We start from the raw sequence: 24,619 nt of genomic DNA on the forward strand, positions 1-24,619 counted from the left end.
TCTTATTGAGTCAGATTAGAGAATTGGGCTGCGTTTAGGGATGCATTACCTAATTTCTAATCACGGATTAACTTTACTAAATCTGTTTAAGCGTAACTGGATTTGTGCTTTTATCGACCATTAATGTGGACCACGATCTCGGTCGGCCCACTAACAATGATCGAGATATGATATCAATCATACGATAATTACCGATATAATATTTTTTTTTAACTAGGGATATTTAGTAAAAAATTTGATATAGGAAAACTTAGATTGAATTTTACAAAAAAAACTAACGCCATCTTTTATCTAAGTTTAAAATAAGAATGGATAAAAGTATAATTATTGTTTCTCTTGCGAATTTAATTTTCATATTTAACACGTTTGGTCTTTTTATTAACCTGATATTTAATAAAAAAATATTAAGACAAGAGTGCCTGCCTGAAGCGTCACATCAACATATACAACATATTAAAAAATCAATTTTATTTATTCATTATAATTACTAATATTTTTTAGCATAATTGCAATTTTATTTTATTTTTCTTACTCAGAAAGCATGCCATAGAAATGAAAGAGAGAAGACCAAGGCAATCAGGTCTCGCCACTTCAGCTTCTCATACGTCGAAAGTTTATCCCTCAGGTGCAATTTATTTATTCATCTATTATTAATATTATTATTTTTTATTTTTTATTTTTTTCTGGGTACCGTCTGTTGTACTAGTAATACTTTCTAATTTTCATGTCACCAAATCCCAATTCCAATTTTTGATTAATTTTTTTTTTCACAAGCTCAATCAGCAGCTACAATTACCAATCACTCTTGTATCTTCTTCGTTTAGATCTCACTTTCTCAGAAGAAACAAAGGGGCGATCTAACCGTCTCCGTCGTCGTTCTACTCAACTTTCAGTGGCCATGGCTCCTCCGCCGCCGCAGTCTCATCGATCGCCGTCTCCGTCACAACCGTCAGGGTCAGTTCCCTGATCCACCTTCCCTGCGTCTTATTTTCTTTCTTTCTAACTTTCTCTTTCTTTATTCGAATGTTGCACAAAACTCGATTTGGACTCATCTACGGAAGCAACTGCATCGCAATTGCCGCGGTTTGGTTTCAGATTAATACGAAATTTCGTATGTTTTGGTTTTTATCTCGCAACACGCCTTCAAATGTTTGAATGCGCACTTTGCTTGATTGTCATTAACATTAGAGATCCAATGCCGTGTAGTTTTGTCCTATTTGGCGTATATTTGTGAAATATAATGTGTCCATACGATATTACTTAAGTAGTTGAGTTAAGTTAAGTATACCGAGCTCGATAGCACGCATGGCATAGTTTCAGGTGGATTCATCCACTTTCGTTATCTTTTCATTTCAGAAAGTTGTTTCTGGAATGGCTAAAGGGGCTACGTTAACTACATTGAGTTGGTGCATTGTCTTTTCATGCCCTTTTTTATTTTTTATTTTTAACCTCAAGCGAGTTTTTTGTGTTGTTTTCCATTCAAAATTGAAGTTTCGAATCAGTAATCTATGTTGATATTTAATGCAAACCTTTATTGTGTATATTATGGAGTTGAAATTCTAATATTAACTGCAAAAAACGTAAGAAATTGTATTTAAGTATTGTCCTTGTTAATATCCCAATTATTTTCTGTCAGTTTGATTATTTTTTGGCTGTGGTGTGATATATTTCACTTCAAGTACTGACCTAATGTTTAATTTAATCAGGAAGAGTGAAGTCTCCGATCTAAAATCACAGCTCCGGCAGCTTGCTGGGAGCCGAGCTCCGGGTGCTGATGATTCTAAGAGGGATCTCTTTAAGAAGGTGATTTCCAATATGACTATTGGTATTGATGTGTCGTCTCTCTTTGGCGAGATGGTAATGTGCTCTGCAACATCAGACATTGTTCTTAAAAAAATGTGCTATTTATATGTTGGGAACTATGCAAAGGTCAATCCTGATCTTGCACTTTTGACGATTAATTTTCTGCAAAGAGATTGCAAAGATGAGGATCCAATGATACGGGGACTAGCATTGAGGAGTTTGTGTTCTCTCCGGGTGGCAAATCTGGTGGAATATTTGGTTGGGCCATTAGGGTCTGGGTTGAAGGACAATAATAGTTATGTCAGGATGGTGGCAGTTATTGGGGTTTTGAAACTGTACCATATATCGGCTTCCACCTGTATTGATGCAGATTTTCTAGCAACACTGAAGCATTTGATGCTTAATGACCCTGATACTCAGGTGAGGATTCCATTTTTTATGGAAATTTCATTCTCAACCTATGATAAATCATATCAGTGCTGTTTAAATTTTGTAAAGAATCAAGAGTTTCACTTAGAGAATCAAGCTAATCTAAATTGCCCAATTATAAATGAATTGCAAGCGAATAGGCTGTTTAAAAACAAAAAAATTATTGTGCTTGATCTTGATTTAGTTTCTTTCATTCCTTTTCTGTTTTCCAAATAATTATTAGCTTGACTTATTTAAGTGTACCCGGATGATCTATTTTTGCGTTTACAAGTGAGTATGTCATGCTGGTAAGAGAAACATACATGAAACTTGTAACTAAATAATAAGAGCTTGTATGGCACTCATCATAATTTGATTAGGAAACCTGTGCAATAATAAATACCCCAATAATAAGTTCTGTTGAATTATGACTTTTTTATTGTGTCAATTTTTTTCAAACCAGTGTTTTGATTGTTTTCTGTTTGAAAACAGTAAATTTAGAGGTCTCATTTTAATGATTTTTTGTTTGCTCAAGAAGTTAATTGTGTGATTTTTGGTATAATACTTGTGGTTGTACCCTATTAAAAAATCAATTAATTTTGTTTAAATTTTCTAGTTAAAAGGCTTTGTTATGAAGTAAATGCCTGCTGTTTTGAGCATTATTATTATTATCATCAAACCCTGCAACTATATCTGTGTATGTGTGTGAGTGTATGTATTAATTTTTTGTTCTTGTTTTTTTTCAATTGTTGTTCACCTATATATCAGAATGACAAGTCTTCCTGTTTCAAAAATTAAGACATCAGCAGTCATCAAATAAATTGTACATTATGTATATATATTTATATATCGTCATTTTTTCTTGATCAGGTAGTCGCAAATTGTTTGTCTGCTTTACAAGAAATTTGGACCTTAGAGTCATCCACATCAGAGGAAGCAGCCAGGGAGAGAGAAACTCTACTTAGCAAGCCAGTCGTATATCACCTTCTGAATCGGTAACCTTTTCTCTAGTAATTCCTTGTTTGTTGATAGTTTGATGAACTCTGTTTGGGAAAGTTGTGGTGCTCAAGTTATCTTATCTGAATGGACAGGACTGTTGCATTCTTTCCATTGAGAAAAATCTTAGTCTCACATTGACTAGAAACAGTGCTAAAATACAATATATTAGGGTAGGTAATCTTCACCTTACAAGCCATTTTTACAAGATTGAGTTAAGCCTAAATTACTTTCTAAATCCATTAGAAAGGCCACTCACTATGTTATACACATACCATGCCAAATAGTGCTGGATGTGAGAGGGTGTATTAGGAAAAACTGAAGTTCCACATTGACTAGAGATAGTGTCAAAATATAATATATAAGGATAATACCATACAAGTTGGTTTCGTGGAATTGAATTTGTTATGGGTGGTGGCCTGATAAACCCAACAAATACTCGCTAGGATAGGATCGAAATGGCTCTGATACCATGTTACGAAGTGGACTTTAAGCCTAACTCAACCCCATGAAAGACTCTAATCTCTAGTCGATGTGGGATCTCCAACACCCCCTCACGCCGAGAGTGATAGATAGAAGCTCGTGCGTGGGATAACATATTATGGGTGGTGGCTTGATAAACCCAACAAATACTCGCTAGGATAAGATCGAAATGACTCTGATATCATATTATGGGTGGTGGCCTGATAAACCCAACAAATACTCGTTAGGATAGGATCGAAATGGCTCTGATACCATATTGAAGGAAAAGAAAGAATAGGATAAATCCCTTGTGTATATTGAACACATAGGGTTATGTTTATATAGGAAAAGAAACATATGGACTAAGCTCATTACATAAATATGAGATATCTAACAATATCTATAATATCTCATAATATCAAATAATATATAATTATATCTAATAATATCTAACAAAGCCTAAATCACTTTTCTTCAAGACTTTCATTAACCCTTTTTTTAAGGTGAAACCAGCTTTTACGATAACACACCCGATAAACTGAATCTTCTGTACAACCCTCCTGTGGGATTTCCTTTCAATGGTGTTTTGTGTCTTCCCATTTCTTGTTGGGAAAAAGGCTCATAGAGTTATTGTATAATCTGCCAGTATCTTAGTTTCTCTGTCCTTGTGTGCATTATATAAATTAATAATATGTGGTTTGATTGTGGGAGTAAATGGTTGACCGAATGGTATTTTCACAAATGTGAACAAGAATGTTTATTACCTTATAATATGTGCTACTGTGGCCCCATTAGACTATAAAATGTGTTGATACTTATAGCAGCCATATTAGAGATAAAGAGAAAGCATCTATAATATCTTGCAAAAATACCAATTGTGATAAAACTTATCAGTTCCTTATTGTTTCACCTGCAGCATTAAGGAGTTCAGTGAATGGGCACAATGTCTTGTACTAGAATTTGTGAGCAAGTACATTCCGGCAGATAGCAGTGAAATATTTGATATGATGAATCTCCTTGAAGATAGACTCCAGCATGCAAATGGTGCTGTTGTCTTGGCAACTGTTAAATTATTTCTACAGTTGACTTTGTCTATGGCTGATGTTCATCAGCAGGTATGCATTGATTTTTGTCTGTCTGTGTGTGAAAACATCACATTTGATCTCCTTGTTTTTCATTGTGACATTTCTTTGTACGTGTTATTCTTTTACCTGCTTTATATTTAGTAATGACTTTTAACTACTATCTGACTGAATGACTCACATAATACATATATATTTGATATTTAGTTTTTTTAACTGCAAGATTAGGCTTTTGTAATTCATGTACCAACAAATATAATTGTGTGTTATTACTGTAAACTTGGGGATGCAATGGGTTAAGTGTTACGACTAAGTTATTTTGACTTTTGGGTTTGACCGAACTTGGTTGTGTACATCGTGACTTCTTTAATTTATGAATAATCTTGAGCAGGATATTAATTCATCTAACTTTGATGCTAGGCTTCTCATGAACAGCTCAATTTCTAATATTTTCATGGGCTTTGTTTTGTTGTGTTTTGCTATCTTGTTTCTGTAAATGATTTGCATTGTTTTGTTAACAAACTTTCTAACATAGCTATATACTAAAGATATGTACATGTGCCTCCAAGGTACACGTAGTTGAATGTGTTTTGATTTTTAGTCCTTGCTATTTTTATATTTTGTATTATTCTGATTGGATCTGAAATTCACTATGACTAGGAATTATAGAGAAAATTCAGAGAACTGCTCTGATTACAGTAGAGAAAAAAAGGAAATCTATGAAAAAGAAAAATATTAGAGAAGGTATTCTTGTATTCCCTGTGGTACAGCACCCAAAATTATCCCAATGCTTCCCACACTTGTTGTCACTTATGCAAATTTGTTATAGCCTATATGATCCCACTTTTTCCCTTTATATCAACATGTTACATCACCTTCAGTCATAGCAATCTCCTTTTATGTCTATCCATTATATTGTGCCCGTATTTTTGAAGCATTGTGTCAGTTTCAGGTTTTGATTTCATGTCATTATTCCGTGTCCTCAATTTTAGGTGACTGATATAGTTCTTGTAAATCCTAAATTGAAGCTCAGCCTCAATCTTAGGTTTTATCTGTGTTTGTGTATGTCATGGCCACTCAGCTTGGCTTGATTACATACTTATTTAAGCTGTCATTGTTATTACTTATACTTTGTTTTTATTTTAAAGTTATTTTGGCTTTGTCAGCTTTGATTGCTTATCTATGATTTTTGTTGCCAATTATTGTTTTTTAGGTATATGAGCGTATCAAAGCCCCTCTGTTGACTCAAGTGAGCTCAGGAAGTCCAGAACAATCTTATGCAGTTTTAAGTCACCTGCATCTTTTGGTCTTGCGTGCACCTTATATATTTTCCTCGGACTATAAACACTTCTATTGCCAGTACAATGAGCCATCATATGTTAAAAAGTTGAAGCTTGAAATGCTGACTGCAGTTGCAAATGAAAGCAACACCTATGAGATAGGTAAGTTACACCAAACTGCTATCGAGAGCAAGGGTTAGGAAGAGGGAGTAATTGATGTAAGATGATTGAATGTGATGTCTATTCCTTGGTCTGAGGCCCTCGTTCTAATGACTTATTCATGAATTTCTTGGATCTCGTTTCAGTGACAGAACTATGTGAATATGCTGCAAATGTTGACATTCCCATTGCAAGGGAATCAATTCGAGCTGTTGGGAAGATAGCATTGCAGCAGTATGATGTCAATGCTATTGTTGATCGACTTCTCCAGTTTCTTGAGATGGAAAAGGACTATGTTACTTCTGAAGCTTTGGTAAACATTACAAGTGCCTGCTAGATACCCTGTAACTTGTGCCTAGTAGTATCACATCGTTTCATATTATTAAGCAAACATGTGTGTAAAGTATGGCATTTTGATTTGCCTAAGTTATTGTAGGGTAGACTAATGCAAATTTTGAAAGTTCATTTATACAGGTGCTTGTGAAAGATCTGTTAAGAAAATATCCACAATGGAGTCAGGATTGTATTGCTGTTGTTGGAAACATAAGTAGCAAAAATGTGCAAGAACCCAAGGCTAAGGCAGCTCTTATATGGATGTTGGGAGAATATTCTCAGGACATGCACGATGCTCCATATGTCTTGGAGAGTTTAGTTGAAAATTGGGATGAGGAGCATTCCGCTGAGGTAGTACTTTTTATGCTTTACAATCTTGCAATTTCTGCATCTGAGATTTAGATTTCCTAGTGAATGCCATGTTTTGCCCGGCCCAACACATGGGGCAGTTTAATCTTAGTTATGGATAGGATTCAACCTTGTTCATTCGCATATCAAGCTTTGACATTTTAGCAATCTGGACCAAAATATAAAAGAAAATTATGTATGCAAATTAGACCAAAATTGTGGATCAAGAATTGAAGGGAACCAAAATTGCAATTTAGCCTAAATTTAGCTTTTAGGTTTGATTAAACAATATTGGTTGAGTGGGTTTGGCAAGAACCTTGTAGTTCAACCTGTCTCACTTTGTGCCTAAGCTACAATTCTTGTGCCTGCTAATTTTATGCAAATGGCTCACCACAAGCATTGGGTATTGTTCTTCTGAAACTTGAGAATCTCCCCTACTTCAATAATTCCTCCATGCCTGAGCAGAAACAATATAGTACAAAACACTAACTATTGTTGGGTTTGGATTGAGGGAGTTTTTAATTTGATTGTCATATAATAATGATAAAAACATGATATCCCTCCCCTGGCAATTGCATGTAATCACAACCATTGTTTACCAGAGAAAGGTAAGAAGTCATTTAGCAGTATTGCCATGAATAGAGTATTAGCTTGTATTTATGTTTACTTAATTATATTTTAAACAACTGCTTTCTCATCTCATGATGCAGGTTCGCTTGCATCTTCTTACTGCAGTTATGAAGTGTTTCTTTAAGCGCCCACCTGAAACTAAAAAGGCATTAGGTGCTGCATTGGCTGCTGGACTTGCTGATCTTCACCAGGTTTGAAATTTTGTTATTGGTTTCTATTTTTAATTGTCAAAACAATGAATTGATTGGATTGCAGTGGTATATTAAATGAGCCTTTTGTTGATTGCAGGATGTTCATGACAGGGCCTTATTTTATTACAGGCTTCTGCAATACAATGTATCTGTGGCAGAGAGTGTGGTTAACCCTCCAAAGCAAGCTGTTTCCGTCTTTGCTGATACCCAGAGCAGTGAAATCAAAGATCGCATATTTGATGAATTTAACAGTCTGTCTGTTGTATATCAAAAGGTAGCCAAACTATTCTCCTCCCAGAGGCTTTATTGAAACAGTTTGTTGAGTTTGGACCAATTTTAGGTACTTGGCGCCATTTCTAAGTTTGATAAATTATGTTGCTATTTTAAGCAAATTTAAAGATAAAATGGAGAAAAAATAATAAATAATTCACGTTACCATTTAAAGTGTGTTTTTTGTTGCTTGAATTATTCCCTGTAAAATGTGTCTGACTTTTTAATGTTTCACCTGAGATATTCTAAATAATATGCTGCAATAGTTATTTCAATTAGAATTCATTTTTACATTTTAAAAATATAAATATTGTATGGCCAAACTTTGTTCCTGAACACGTTGAAGGTTGCAGCTTCTTCTATGATAGATTAATTAAACATAGGTTAATTAAACACCTATCTAAATATTAACATTTCTTGAAAGTGTCAACATGTTTAGCTTCTTCTGAGATAGGTTAATTAAACACCTATCTAATATTAACATTACTTGATAGTCGAATCATGTTTATATTAGTGTGATCCTTTTGTATTTTTAAATTTGTCAAACTAACAATTGCAAATTCATGCAGCCTTCTTATATGTTCACTGATAAGGAACATCGAGGGACATTTGAGTTTGCAGATGAACTTGGAAATCTATCTATTACTGCAGAATCTGGAGAGTCTGTTGTTCCAGCTCAAAGAGTGGAAGCAAATGATAAGGATCTGCTTCTAAGTACTTCAGAAAAGGATGAAGGAAGAGAACCTGGTAGCAATGGTTCAGCCTACAATGCTCCTTCCTACAATGGTTCATCTGCGCCTTCTACAACTTCACAACCACTTGCAGATTTGGCATTTCCAAGTACTGGCATATCAGGTCAAGCATCAGCTTCTAGCTTAGCTATTGATGATCTACTTGGTTTAGATTTTGCAGTTGGAACTGCAGCCACACCTTCACCTCCTCCACCTCCTCCGTTGAACCTAAACCCCAAGGCTGTACTGGATCCTGGCACATTTCAGCAGAAATGGCGTCAACTGCCAATATCTATATCAGAGGTTTGTTTTTAAATTATATCAGTATCTATATCAGAGGTTTGAACGAACTATTACAATAAGAAAGTTTTGCAATGTCAGCCAATGAATTGTTGCCGCATCATTTAATGAATATGACATCTTATAAATTGTTAAGCTTATTACAGGATATATAGCACCTAATAATTGGATGGTTGTGAAACTCTTACATTTTTTCATTGATAATTCATCAAAACTTCAAAATCAAATTATGGAAATGTTCTAGTGTGTGCTCTATCTTTTCTCTATTTTTTGCCTCCCCAAACAAACAAAAAATGTCAAACATTCTTATGTTGTGTATATACTGGTACAGGAATATTCTCTAAGTCCTCAGGGAATCGCATCCTTGACAACTCCCAATGCACTCCTGCGGCACATGCAAAGTCATTCAATACACTGCATTGCATCCGGCGGTCAGTCTCCCAACTTTAAGTTCTTTTTCTTTGCTCAGAAAGCAGAAGCAGCATCAATATATCTTGTAGAGTGTATAATCAACACATCCTCAGCCAAGTCACAGATTAAAGTAAAAGCTGATGACCAAAGTTCATCCCAGGCATTCTCAACATTATTTCAATCAGCCTTATCAAAATTTGGTTTACCCTGAAACTTTATGTTGCACCCTTCAGACAGAGTATGCGATGGGCAGTGACGAATTTTGGAGTCTTAGATTGAATATATAAGATAAGAGAGGATATCGACTCCATAACCACGCGCAAAAAGTTTCTTAGAAAGTAATCAGATCGGTGTATAACAGGCAAAAATGCCCGGGGGATTCCATTGGCTAAAAGATTTTGTAGTTGTTTGTATTCGAGTCAACACAACATATATTCAGTTGTAGAAAACATAGTCTGGGTTGTAAGTTTGTAGAGGTTTTGTTTTATGTTGCTTTTCTGACGTCTATTCAAGTGTTCATTGTGTTCTAGGTCATTATTGACATTGGTTGACTAATGGTTAATTTCAGTGCCAGGTTGCTACTGAAATGTGAATCTGGATCCTTTATCGGTTGATTGCTTAATACACAGTTGATACTTGATGCCTGTAATGTTGTTGCTTGCTAGTCTGCATGGTGATTTTTTAATTTACTGCTGTGAAGTACTGGTTTTTGTTAGTGTTAGTGATCGTGAACATGATCATTTTTGTATGAACATGTTTCTGCTTAAAAGAATAGTATATGATGTCGGTTGAATGGAAACGTTGTTTTTTTCTATGGTAGATTTTAAATTTACCCCCTATTATATTGATCTCAAAAAATGAAGTTTAAATTATGCATCGACTTAATAAAAAAAATTTCTCTGCTATAAATTTCTCAGTAGTAGCAGATGCACCCAAAAGTAAGAATTCTGTTGAATATTTTAAGATTCTCAACCAAATGATTTCTAGTAACATTTGGTATATTTTGTACACTAATTATTGAAAGAGAGATGCATTTTTGTTAACAAATTAAGTGTAGGACGAAATATCCAACTACTTCAAAGTGCAAAAAGATAATTAGTCTGTTCAATTTTTTCTTCTTATATTATAAATCATAATGCTTAATTTATAAAGTGAGTTTCTCATTTTTATCATTATCTAATATTTTATTGTCTTTTAGAATTGATTTTCACATAATATTTTTCTAATAATAAGAAAATTCTTTGAATTCTCTCAAACTAACATATTTATGTTTACTTGTATTTGATTTTCTTAGTCACCTATCTATTTTAATTCATCCTTTTCTTTTATCTCTGTCTCATTTGAATTTCCTAGAATATTTTTTAGAATAAGTTATCGACGGGATTTTTATAGCAAAAAAACTTTAATAGTTAGAAAACATTATATCTCCATTTAAATTATTTATTATAAATATAAAGAATAATTGATAAATTCAAATATATTTACTTAGTTTATAAGTTTTAAGTATATTCGAATGCAAAATATAATTTAAAAGGAACAAAAAATATTTAAAAGAATGTCTTATAGTTAGAAAACAAAGGTAACTATTAATTTAATTATATAAATGAATATTTATTATCCACAATAAATAATTTAAAATACTACTTTATTATTATTCTTAAACTTATTCAAACTAATGGGCAAGTGCTTTTTATGATTATTTTGGTATTAAAACTAAACCAAACCTAAAACACATTTGTGTAAGTAACTAGTACATGCATCCTCTCCTCACGAGTCATACTGATGCTAGTCTATATTTTAAAATCAAATAAAGAATATAACACATTTTATTCTAGTTATTATTAAAAAAAATTATAATCTCAAACATATATTTGTTTATTTTAACATAAGTCAACATAATTTGGAAAAATATGATTTTTTCATTAAGGGTGACAGTTTACACCTTTTCTGTAAAGATAATAGAATTATGGAACTCTAATAAACTTTTTATTGTAAGTGTATATTAAACTTTAGAAAAACCCAACTGACTCCATATAGAAATAAATCAGATTTCACTGATATATAGAAATATAGGATTAACTCCTGACCTATAAATCAAACGTTCATCTGTTTCCATTTATTAACCCATTTAATGTATGATTGAAAAATTCTTAAGTTAAAAAATTCCATTTTTTTCTTTAACTAAACTATATATAATTTTTTATTTCATATCTATAAGTTTTTTTATTAGAGTTATATATGATTTTTTTTATAAATTATTGTACACTATTTAATTTGAGTATCAAGCATTTTAATTAGTCTGTGGAGGGGCTTTGAAATACTCTTTTAATAGAAGGGGCTTTGCTTGTGAATTGCATGATTATAAGCTTTTATAGTCATACAAAGAAGGGATGAAATCAGTTCGTTTATTGAATATATGATGGAAGAGACGACAAATAAAAATTAGGAAATATATTTGATTTTTCTCAAATCAAAAGCTTAACTCATTTACGAGTTTAAGATAAGAAAATATCATCACAAAATATAATATTTAGAATTTCAAATTTGTTTTTAATTCTGAAAAGTACTAATTTATCTACTTTTATTTCCTACAAAAATATTATTTTTTAATATATGACATTTTTAATTATTATTTTTAACCATAATTAATTTAACTTCCAAAATAAATAAAAAATAAATAATATATAGTTAAGATAACAAGTAATATTATAAATTAAGATAGTGCACTGAAAAATAATTAAACTATTTTAATTAAAATTTTATATTTAATATTAAATTTAATAATATAAACCAGATATGAAAAAAAAATTCAAAGATTTAAAGATAATGAGATCTGTTATAAAAAATAAAATAGGTGAATATTATAAGGGTTTAACACATTTTTAAGTTAGTTATTTTGTAAATTTTAAATTGTATAGGAATAGACAACAAAAATTATTTTATATTACATATAATTTTAATTTATTACAATTATTATTTCTAAAAAATAATATATTTGATCGTTTTTATCTTTAGATATAAAACCTTTATTCATTATACATAAAAAAAAATTCAATTTATAACGATTTAATATTTTGGTATGAAAATTAAGATATGAAAATAAGTTACAAGCTTTAAGTAAAATATAATTTTATTAATAAAAATACAATATTAAAATAAATTCTTGAATGTAAAAGTAAAATAATATATACAAATTACCTTATTTATATTAAATAAAAAATTAAGTATCTAAAACAACTAATTACCTTAATTTAAATATTGTTTTTCCTAATTATATTAATTATTTATCCTGAATCACAAGGTGAGGTAAATTTTTGTAACAAAATGGATTGATAAGAATGATTTATTGGAGACGAAGAAAGATCGGACATAGGTGCAACATAACATTTATAGCGATTAACATTGTGATGAACTAGAATATATGTTGGATAGGAAAAAAAAAGGATTTTGGTTTGTTCATGTCATGACTGATACAACCACAGAAAGAGAATAGAATGAAACACTATCATTTATGAACACGTATGAGGGCACCGGCTAAGGCTTTAAAAATCTATCAAACCACTCAGCTGATTCTTTCAGTTGAAATTTTGTTACTTCGTGTCCAACTCCAGGTTCTATAATACACTGCACGTAAAAAAAAAAAGCCAATTATTAACAATCCCTCAGTATAGAATTAATATTGTCATACCCCACACCCACATTCTTAGTATTAAGAAGTTGACGCAAGTCAAACTTTGAGGATGAGCATATCGTCAGATTTGGTAAAATGACGTGTGAAATACAATTTGGGTTGGGTTGGTAAATGATGAGCATATTTATTATTTTTAAAAGGGGTGTGGTTGATGTGTCTGAGGTGTTTGCTATGGTGCAAGTAAATGTGTGGTCTTGGATTTCAGTTAAAATTCGCTCTGCTTTGTATTCCTTTTCTAATTGGTGTTTGGAACCTATAACATGTATGAGGATGATGTCTTGAAGTTTGTTTTTTCAGGGTTTGGTTTGGGCAAGGTTGGTTTTTAGTTAGTTGTTGGTAATCGTATGAAATTGGTATTTATTGTGTATGTATAAGGGTTGAAAAGTGATTCGTATTTATTTATTTTTTTATTGCTGATAAAAAAAAACTGGACTTAAACATAATCGGTTCATGGGGAAGAGGTCCGTGAGTGAGACAACATATTATGGGTAGTTCGATAACGATCCGATAACGAGTGACACGATAGGTCTAAGAAACACTCGGATAGATTTTAAATGACTCTGATATCATATTACAAAGTGAACTTTAAGCCTAACTCAATCCCATAAAATCAACTCATAGGTGAAGTTTGCACCCACTTATGTACAATGAAAATCGCAGGGTGATACCAACTGTGAAACCCATTCTTAATAAAGTGATAAGGGAAGACAATGTATAATTTCCTCACCGAAGTGACCAACAAACTCCAGATCATACCTTAAAATGATCTGAACACTGAAACGCTTCGTATGCCTCAATAGCCTTTGACCTTGGAACTTCCAAGCTTGCAACGGGACAACGACGATCTTCCGCACCTAGAGTTCCGAAAGCCCAAGCAAATGCTTCAATTACTTGTCAGTTTAGAAATTTTCACAAAATCTAAATGAACCAAATAATTAAATTGACTAAACAATAGGTCTAAGGTGTTATTTACTCACACATACATATGTATAATGATAAATGCCTTACCATTTATAATAAGCAATGGGCGTGGTGCTATAGCTGGAATTGAATTGGGTGAATCAAATTCGGATGTTAAACCTGGAGCAATTCGCTCCCATGCCTGATCAGAATGAAAAATTATGTGATCAGTATGTAGTATCATGTTGCCAACCATTCTCAATCACGTTTTGTTAAAGCAATAAATCAAAGCATAAAGCAATTCATATGGAGACAGAATCGGAATTGACCTTCTCCACTGCTTCTTTGTCAATAACATCTTTACTCAAATTATGACGAGCCACTGCATCCAAGAACCCAAGAAATTGGTCATTCCTTCCGTGCCACTTCCAAAAAACATCTTTAAATGCCCTTTCTACGTGTTTCATATGATATTAATCCAAAATGAAATACAGGAAGCGACAACTAAATCAAAGATAAAAAAAACAGGTAAAACATGGAAGAATTTTCAAAAACTCCTTTGAATTTATCATACCATCAAAAAAATGCTTCACACTATCATACTGATCCATCCATTTCTCGTTGTCAATGATCCATCGAAATTCCTGCAACATAAAGCACTTGAGTTTTTGAGTCGTTGTTTCATAAACACATTTCACTAACAAAAGCTTCATTCAATCATTCATTCAGTGTCACCTGAACGCCAACCAGAGGAACAGCCACAGCATAACGAGTATCAGCAAATGCAGCAAACCATGCATGCATTCCTGCGTGAAAGAATTATACAAGTGATGAATCAAATTGAACCTAACATATTCTTTTCAACATATCTCTCAACCAACCTCCGAGTCCTATTCCTGTGATTCCTATTCTAGAAGGGTCTATATCCTCTCTTTTTGCTGTTAGATAATCTGCCAATTTAATCAAGTCATAGGCCTGCCAGAACATGGATTAATACACCATTATTTCGGAACCGAACATATCATATGCTTAAACTGCTACAATCACACGTGAAACAAAATCTTTGGAGCATAAAGTGTGTTGGTAAATACAAGTCTACTTCAGTTTTATGAAAAACAAATTAAAGACAGGCCAATAACCCGTCACAGAATGATGGTATCACAATCACAGTCCAATAAATCTTGAATTAATCCAACTGAGGAAAAAAAAAGGTATCCAGAAAACACTAAACACCAAACAGAGACCAAAAGAAAAACATAGAGAGAAAAACAGACAAATATGTGGCTTTTGAGATACTCTTAACTACAAGCTCATAAGTTAGATGGTTGTCGGGGTTCAATTTTGACTACTTTTTTCATTCCATAGTATCATTTTTACATTCTAGAAAAAGAGTGGCTCAGAAAATTCCAATAAAGTGACTCTATCTTTAACTATATTTCGGAAAAAGAATGACCCAAAAACTTTTAGTGAATTTCTTAACTAAATGGTAAGAAAAAAAAAAAGGATTTAGACGACCGTTTAACAACTATAAATAATAATAAAATATTAAATTAAATTATTTAATTAAAACATATATTAAATTATTAAATAAAAAATAAATGCTCTGTAATGATAACATAAATTTTGAAAGGTGTTAAATTATCACACATGATGTATTTTTTTATTGATAAAGAAAATAGATTATAATTATAATATAAAACAGATTTATCTAGTAATATAATCACAAACTAATAACTGTAATATGATAATTATTATTTAAACTCAAACTAACAGTTCAATAATTTTAAAAACCACAGTTAAATATTTACCCTAAATGAAAACATAGCAAGAAAGTTTCTCAAGTGGGTGATATGTTAACACCATTAACAATAAAATACATACACTTCACATACCAATAAATTAATATTTTAATTATATTTATTTATTTTTTAATTTAACATATTATTATATTATTATAATGGTTTGTAAAGTGTATGTATTTTAATTTTTGGGTGTTAAAAAAATCTTTTTCCAATTGGATAGTCTGCTGCTAGAATAGTCTGCTGGCTAGTCTGCTCATTGTAATTAAAAAATCCTAATCTTCAATTGATTTTTCACTAACCAATCAATCCATTTCACACACTTCACACAACATGAATCTTACTTTTCTTGCCCTTAACAAAAGGAATCGAATACTTTTTAAAAATGTTGAATATAAGAAGCGTAATTATACCTTTTAATTATGTTATCTGAGTGTGTATAATCATTAAAGTCAATAAGAAATCAGTTAAGTCATTAAGAAATTACCGTATCATATATGAATGGCATCGTTTCACCTAATGCCCACGCCACAACAAGTCCCTGAGTATTTATTTTGTAGGGTAGGTTGCAGCCAAAACAAGTAAAAGAAAACATGGTCAGTTTTGAATTTTATATAGATGACTGGTTTTAAACTTTCCTAGCGATCTTGGGTAAACATGTAAGCAAAAGAGAGTTCATTTATCTCTATAACCACATAACAATAACAGAAAAAAACAGTATCAAATTAGGTCTCCTAGGTTTAAACCATTCTTATTCTTCAAGGCAAATTATCCATTTAGAATCACTCAAATACTAATTCCATTTGATATAGTAGTCCAACTATTATGTTTGGAATTCTTTTAAAAAGTTATTAAAAATTAATTTACAAACCAAATTCTGTGTTGTAACTTCAGCTTCCTATTTTGTGAAATTACACTTTATTACCATTACTTTAAATGTAAACGTGATCAGAACAGTATAGTTAAATATTTTAAACTGGATTGCAACCACATTCAACAAAATTAGAGTTGCTATTTCAAAAGCATACCAATTTATAAAATTTATATTTTTTCAAACAAAGAATCTAAATTTTAAAATACTGAGTTTATGCTAAAACTTTTCCCTAAATAAAGTTAGGTTATTCATCAAGGGTTATGAACCAACAAGTAAGACAGAGTGCACCAAAGCAATCAAACCCGTAATGTTACCGACAACTGTCTTTCAAAATAACATTTTCCCTTAACAAGTCTTTTATCAATATAAGTGGAAACACATATGGGTAGAGGCATGTGTTCAATGATAACAAAAAGTAAAAATATTATTATTATAATATTTATAAAAATATAAAATATTATTGAATTATAAAAATAAATAATTTTACAATTTCAGTGTAAGTGATTTTTTATTAAAATAATAAAAAAATTATGTGCTTAAAACATAGTTAAAAGGGAGAATTCTTTTTTATTAATGTTATAGATTATATATAATAACTTTAAAATTTTTATTATTATTCTCTATACTATTAATAAAAGGAATTTGCTTTCTAAATATTTTTTTACATAATACTTTACTATTTACTATTAAGGAATTTGCTTTCTAGCTATTTTTTTACATAATCCTTTACTATTTCACCTTTTTATGTCTTATAATGATTCTATATATACGCTTTTTTACTCTTTTAAACTCAATTAATTTATTATTTATAAAAATTACTCATAATAAAATTATAAAAAAGAATAAAATTGATTTATCTTTTTAAATTAACATATTTTTTACAATTTGAATATAAGTTATGATAATACCTTTGATTAATTATTATAATAATAGTTAATCTTTATTTATTTCATTTGTTATTATCATAAAAAAATATAGACAAATCTCGTGCGTATTCACCCTTATTAATGAAGAAGCTGGTTTAGGGTTTAGGGTGCAATGCATAAGCTATGGCAAAGGAAGCTGCATAGACTAAGTCTTGGGAATGTTTGTTGGTTAAGTGGGAAGCAGAGACAAAAGAAGGCGCACCCTGATTGGCTTATTTGAGGAAGGATTGAGGAAATTATGAAGAAAGGAAGAGAGGATTTTATGAGGAGTGCTACTCTGCAGTGTTAGTTGCTCTTAGCAATAAGGTTGCACCTCATGCCCCTTAAGGGAGAAGGCTTGGACAACATCATTCTTTCTCTCTACGTGGTGCTTTAGTGCTGTCAAGGGGTGTTTATAGCATAGAGGCTCTGCTTTTTGGCAGTATGGTGTAGATTTATTAAGATTGGTGGAGGAGATGATGATCGAGGTAGCAATCAAATGTGTTTGGTAGGATAACTCTTACTCTGTCAGATTTAGTGCTGTTTGTTTTGTTTAGGAATTCAAAAGCTGCGATGTTTAGTGCTAATGGTTTAGCTAGATGGAGGTATTTAGTGACATTGGTTGGTAGTCCAGCGTTGATAAAGTTTTGCTGTAATTGTTATGCTATTGTTTTGAGTTAGATAAATCTTGTTAGGCGCCTAAGCAGGGAGTTATTTGTTTACACTCTGTCGTGATTAGCAATAGAATATTTATATAAAAAAAATGAAGAAGCTGGTTAATTAGGTGTCTGTTTTAAAAAGAAAGTGTAAGAATATGTTTTTTGATTTGCAAAATCACTTACATTTCGGAAGGCACTTACGCTCTTGGCACGTTCTCCATGGTGAATAGTATCCATGGAAATTGCTATGTATCCCCGAGAAGCATAGGCCTAAAACAAGAAGAAGAACAGCTGAAGTGGGAAAGAAAATCAGCTATCATAATAAATTTACAATAATATTAATGGAATGGAAGAAACACCTTAAGCCATGGACGCAAGTCCTCTTTGTTTTGGTCCAAGCCATGAAGAAAAATAACCGCAGGCCTTTTTCTTTGCTTGTCGCTTTCTTTCAACTTCCAAATCAACAACGGTATCCGTCTATTCGTTTTCCACTCAGGAAGTGTTTCTTGCTGGCATCCCAAATCAACGAGTTCATCTCTCAAGAAAAAAATCAATCAGAAAAACAAAATATCGATTCAAATTCAACTTCGAATTAACCTACATCCTCCTCCTCCTCCTCCTCAGGGATATCCTGAAGCACAAAATCAATGAGTTTATTTCTCAATCACAAAATCAAATTAAAATAAGAAAATACCTATTCAAATTCAGCACCGCAGAAGTCGAATCAATTAGTCACCTACCCAATACTGAGATATATACAAGCAGAGTTCCTCCTCCTCCTCAAGCAACTCTTCAAGGTTCTCTATATCAGCCTTCGGACACGATTCCATTACCTCCGTCTATAATTTTCAGGTGATTGAACCAGTCAATTGAGTAGACATTCAAAATTAACAAATAAAAAACAAGCAGAAGACGTTACAAATTTCAATTTTGACAACGCCTCTTCCTTCGTTGGAGGACAGGTTGCAAAAGGATTCACCACGCGCTCCGCGTGTAGGATCCTGATCGGAAGTGAGTCTTGATACATAAGAACGGGATCCAATTAACAAATCGTTAAGCAATACATAGCGAGATTGTGAAAGTTAACGAGCGAAATTTGATTCTCATACCACGTTCTTCTTCTCGATGACTCCTAAGGACTTTATAGAACTTGGATCGAAGCTTGGCGTGAGCTTCTTGAAGGGCTTCTTTTTGCGCCATTTTTGTTTGGGATTCAGGGTGAGAGTGAGTTTCAGAGATGCTTCTACCTGGCCTGTGCCTTTATAGTTACAATGTTTAAATTCACGAGTACCATCTGTCACCTGATCCAAATAATATGGATTCAACCAAAAATAATTATTCAAACCCTCAAAATTATCATTACCATTTCTACATTTTTTTTTTATGGAGAGAGGTGTGAAAATTATCAGAGTTGTATGTAATAAATAATACTCAAGCTTTTTCTTCTTTGTAACGTATAGAAGAGTAATAAATAATACTACAGAGACTTTTATTATTCCTTGCTTTCCAGAATCACTTTGACAAGAAAAAATACACGTATAAGTTGTCCTGAGAATATGAACAGTCATTTTCTTTTGTGTCAAAAAAATATCAATATAAGATTCACGGTAGTATTGTTATTGCATATTTATTCTCTGCTTTGCTTAACAATCACGAAAAAAAAAGAATTTGACTGCTATGAAAATAATTTTTTTTCTATTCAACCGAACCGAAACAATGTTGAAACAGTTGATACCTGTAAATGCCTCTAATGTTGTTGCTTGCTAGTCTGCACGGTGATTTTATAATTTACTGTTGTGAACTGTAAAAAACATGAAAATATTGGTTTCCTGATATGTGAATGATCATTGTCTGTAAGAAAATTTTTCAGAATATAATAGGAATTTTTTGGGAATCATAACTAACAAGTAAACTCCTCTGGACTAAGAATTCAAAAATACTGAAAAATTTGAAATTAAGAGAAAAGAATAAATAAGTGAAAAGGAATAGAGAAAGCCGTAGGTGAGATAATTTTGAAACAAAGAGAAGACACATATTTATAAATGGAGAAAGTGAAACAACCCACAGCAAAGATATGAAACTGCTTCATATTCAACGACCAAGAAAACAAAACTGCCCCAAGTGCCGATCACCGAAAGCGAAGACACCACCGGAAATGTGGGAAATAGAGGAAGTTGTGGGCGATATGATTTAGGAACAAAAGAAAACCACATTTATAGATGGAGAAAGAGCAACACCACTAAAAAATATAAATATATATATGAAATTACTCCATATCTAATGACCAAGAAAACAGAACTGTCCCAAATTCTGACTACAGGAAACGGAAAAGACCACAGAAAATGTGGAGAAGACCTACTAGAAAAGAAGAAACACAGTGAAAGAAAAGAAGTTAACATTCTTGATTGTGGCGACCATGATCCTGGATAGAAAAGGACAACGTGTCAACCTCAAAACAGATCCAATCTCCTTTACACGTTCGGAAATCCTCCAATGATACTGAAAAAATTGTTCACTTCCACAAGATTTTATACGCACAAATTATTTGTCTTTTGCAATATCCCTTCATACGATTTTAAACAGATATTACTAGTTTTTGTTAGTGTCAGTGATCATGATATTTTTGTATGAACATGTTTCTGCTTAAAAGAATAGTATATGATGTCAGTTGATTGGAAACTTTTTTTTTTCTATGGTAGATTTTAAATTTACCCTATTATATTGATCTCAAAAAAATAAGTTTAAATCATGCGTCGACTTAATAAAAAAAAATCTCTGTTATAAATTTCTCACCAGTAGTAAATGCACCCAAAAGTAAGAATTCTGTCGAATATTCCAAGATTCTAAACCAAATGATTTCTAGAAACATTTGTACATTTATACACTAATTATTGAAAGAGATATGCATTTTTGTTAACCAATTAAGTGTCGGACGGAAAAAATATTCACTAAAAAAAAATCATGAAATAAAAATTAATTTTATAAAAATAATAATTAATTGTTATAATAATTAAATTATAGATTATTTTAAAGATTAAAAATATTTTTGGTTTTTAAATTAATTTCTATTATTATTATATTGTTTTTAAATTGGTATCTAATTAGTCACTAAAGTTTTTGCTACTAAATTTAGAATCGAAATAATTGGTAGTTAAAACTTTGGTAGCTAATTAGATACCAATTTATAAACTATTTAACAATAATATAAACTAATTTAGAAATTTTTTTTTTTAGTTTCTAAAATGATATCTAATTTAGTCACTATAACAACATCGGCCCGGGCCCGTATGACTCGACTTCGACCCGGGCCCGTACGACTCGACATCGGTCTGGGCCCGTACGACTCGACATCGGCCCGGACCTGTACGACTCGACATCGGCCCGGGCCCGTACGACTCGACATCGGCTCGGGCCCGTACGACTCGACATCAGCCCGGGCCCGTACGACTCGACATCGGCCCGGGCCCGTACGACTCGACATCGGCCCGGGCCCGTACGACTCGACATCGGCCCGGGCCCGTACGACTCGACATCGGCCCGGGCCCGTACGACTCGACAACGGTCCAGGCCCGTACGACTCGACATCGGCCCGGGCCCGTACGACTCCACATTGGCCCGGGCCCGTACGACTCCACATCGGTTCGGGCCCGTACGACTCCACATTGGCCCGGGCCCGTACGACTCCACATCGGCCCGGGCCCGTACGACTCCACATCTGCCCGGGCACGTACGACTCGACATCTGCCCGGGCCCGTACGACTCGACATCGGCCCGGGCCCGTACGACTCGAAATCGACCCGGGCCGGAACGAATCGACATCGTCCCGGACCTGTACGACTCGACATCGGCCTGGGCCCGTACGACTCGACATCGGCCCGGGCCTGTACAACTCGACCTCGGCCCGGCCCGTACGACTTGACATCGGCCCGGGCCCGCTCGACTCAACATCAGTCTGGGTCCGTACGACTGGACATCGGCCCGAGCCCGGACGACTCGACATCGGCTCAGGCCCGTACGAATCGACATAGTCTCGGGCCCGTACGGCTCGACATCGGTCCGAGCTCGTACGACTCGACATCGGCCCGGGTCCGTGCGACTCGACATTGGCCTGGGCCCGTACGACTCGACATCGGCCCGGGCCCGCTCGACTCAACATCAGTCTGGGTCTGTGACAACGACCTGAGCTCGCTGGACTCGACAACGGCCCAACCCCGCTAGACTTGACATCAGTCTGGGCTCACTCATCTCAATATCGGCCTTGGCCCGCTCAGCTCGAAATCGGCCTCGGCCCGGACGACTTGACATCGGTCCGGGCCCAGACACTCGACAACGACCCGGGTCCGAACTACTCGACATCGATTCCGGCCTGCTCTGCTCAACATCAGCCCGAATTGTCTTGGCTCAACTTGGATCGTGCCAAGTCAAAACCCAACCAAAAATGCAATTTGGATAATCCAAAAATGTATCCAATCCATATCTAATCTATATCCAATTAAATGGATTGGCTTTAAAATCCAAAAATATGGATTTGGATTTAAGATAAATTCATTTAAATGGATTAAAACTAATATGGATTTGGATCATTATGGATTAGATTTTGTAATTTAGATTTTTTGCCCACCCTTAATTTTAGTTGAGAGAGGGGATATAAATGCTTCCAAATACATTCTTCTTTATTCTTTGGTCTTGTTTTAAGGATAGATTATCGAGAAGGATGGATGCAACTTGTACATATTCTTCGGATAGTACTATGTTGGTCTCTTTTTCCCTCTGTGAAATAGTGTTGTATTAGCTTTACAGTAAATTAGAACAAATGATTTGATAAATTAGAAGAGAACACTGGTAAACACAATCATTGAGTTGTTGATAGAAATTAGATGTGTAAAGTGTTTTGCTTCGTATTGATAATATTTTTCAAATATTATTATTTTAATGGTCAATTCATGAGGTACTAGCTCCATTGTCGAAACAAATTACAGTGAGAATTAGAAAACGAATTGTTACCTATTGTTATTGTTTTCTGTGTAAATAGAAAAAGATTTTTTACCTATAGTATTAGAAATTTGCTTCTGTTGTGCTACTCTGTTAATTGAATTTGACACTTTGATGGAATTGGATTTTTAATTTTATTTTAGGATTTTAATTTTATTTTAGGAACAACAATACCAATCGGTAAGGTAATTTGAATAATTGCAATGCTTTGTATTTTCAATATTAGCAAAGCATTTTCAATATTAGCATGGTATTATATGATTATCCAAATTCATATTAATTTTAATCCATTTAAATGGATTTAAAATTTATATTTTTGGATTTTAAATCCAATTCATTTAATTGAATATGGATTAAATATAGATTAATGCATTAAAATATTTTGATTTATAGTCTAAAATGCTTGCAAAGACATTTTAATCGATTACGTTATCATTTCAAAAATATTTTTAATATTGTTTTGACGTTCTGCATATGTTTCATGGCTGTCTGAAATGTGTGAGTGGAGGAAGAAGACGATGAACAGTGTAAAAGATAGAAGAAGAGAGAATCAGAGTATATTGCTCTAATTGTTTTATTCTGCATGGCCATGTTGCACGTGCATGCTAGTGGCACTTTTTTTTATGTACAATCTGAGCTAACTAATATATATATATACACGTGAGCTAAGGAGGATAGAGGCTCAGCCCAAAAGGGTTCGGCCCAATCCAGTACAAAACAGAAACGCTAAAACGCCCCCTCAAGCTGGTGGGTGAATGTTTAACACACCTAGCTTGGAGAGAAATCTGTAAAACATCTCTCTGTTAAGAGACTTGGTAAAAAGGTCTGCAGGTTGATCCTCAGTGCTGATTGGTAGTAAGTGAAAGAGACCTCCATGAAGCTTCTCCCTTACCACATGGCAATCTATCTCTATGTGCTTGGTCCGTTCATGGAAGCTGTTATTTTGCGCTATGTGTCTCGCTGACTGGTTATCACAGAATAAGCTAGCAACTCCATTGGTGGTTACGTGAAGATCTTCAAGCAAGAAAGTCAACCATTGTATCTCGCAACTTGTGGCTGCAAGAGCTCGGTATTCAGCTTCAGATGAGGAGCGGGATATGGTGCTCTGTTTCTTGGTTCTCCATGATACTAAGGATTCTCCAAGGAAGATACAGAATCCTGTGGTGGAGCGCCGCGTTGTAATGCATGATGCCCAGTCTGAGTCGCTGAATGCCTTGATTTGCAAACTGGTATCCTTGGGATAAAAAAGGCCTTGTGCTGGAGAAGTCTTTATATAACGAAGGATCCTCTGTGCAGCTTGGTGATGTGCCTTCGCAGGGGATTCAACAAACTGGCTAAGGAATTGCACAGCAAAGCTAATGTCTGGTTGAGTGTTTACTAAGTAGAGCAGCCTTC

General features: G+C 33.5%; 2 protein-coding genes across 4 annotated transcripts; one reads left to right on the forward strand and one right to left on the reverse strand.

Annotated features, from left to right (window-relative positions):
• Nucleotides 1-433: 433 nt before the first annotated feature.
• Nucleotides 434-10,053, forward strand: LOC137820137 (beta-adaptin-like protein A). Of its 3 annotated transcripts, none has more exons than XM_068623983.1 (12): nucleotides 434-625; nucleotides 825-954; nucleotides 1,707-2,223; nucleotides 3,082-3,206; nucleotides 4,586-4,784; nucleotides 5,965-6,193; nucleotides 6,337-6,503; nucleotides 6,665-6,874; nucleotides 7,582-7,692; nucleotides 7,790-7,966; nucleotides 8,532-8,996; nucleotides 9,325-10,053. In XM_068623983.1, the coding sequence occupies exons 1-12, from the start codon at nucleotides 553-555 to the stop codon at nucleotides 9,613-9,615; spliced, it is 2,694 nt and encodes an 897-aa protein (XP_068480084.1). In that variant the 5' UTR covers nucleotides 434-552; the 3' UTR covers nucleotides 9,616-10,053. The 3 variants fall into 3 exon arrangements, with proteins under 3 accessions (XP_068480084.1, XP_068480085.1, XP_068480086.1); XM_068623984.1 differs by having other exon boundaries at nucleotides 500-625; nucleotides 775-954; XM_068623985.1 differs by lacking the exons at nucleotides 434-625; nucleotides 825-954 and adding an exon at nucleotides 1,225-1,406.
• Nucleotides 10,054-12,737: 2,684 nt separating this feature from the next.
• On the reverse strand, nucleotides 12,738-20,055 carry LOC137820138 (uncharacterized). The gene is made up of 15 exons (XM_068623988.1): nucleotides 19,968-20,055; nucleotides 19,342-19,533; nucleotides 19,152-19,249; nucleotides 18,973-19,071; nucleotides 18,834-18,863; nucleotides 18,592-18,741; nucleotides 18,416-18,502; nucleotides 16,282-16,335; nucleotides 14,877-14,970; nucleotides 14,731-14,801; nucleotides 14,570-14,639; nucleotides 14,325-14,377; nucleotides 14,104-14,197; nucleotides 13,852-13,949; nucleotides 12,738-13,028 (listed from the first exon to the last, which is right to left on the reverse strand). The coding sequence occupies exons 2-15, from the start codon at nucleotides 19,430-19,432 to the stop codon at nucleotides 12,939-12,941; spliced, it is 1,179 nt and encodes a 392-aa protein (XP_068480089.1). The 5' UTR covers nucleotides 19,433-19,533; nucleotides 19,968-20,055; the 3' UTR covers nucleotides 12,738-12,938.
• Between the last annotated feature and the right edge of the window lie 4,564 nt (nucleotides 20,056-24,619).

The sequence above is a fragment of the Phaseolus vulgaris genome, chromosome 9 (genome assembly GCF_000499845.2).
Source record: "Phaseolus vulgaris cultivar G19833 chromosome 9, P. vulgaris v2.0, whole genome shotgun sequence".
Classification (NCBI taxonomy): Eukaryota; Viridiplantae; Streptophyta; class Magnoliopsida; order Fabales; family Fabaceae; genus Phaseolus; species Phaseolus vulgaris.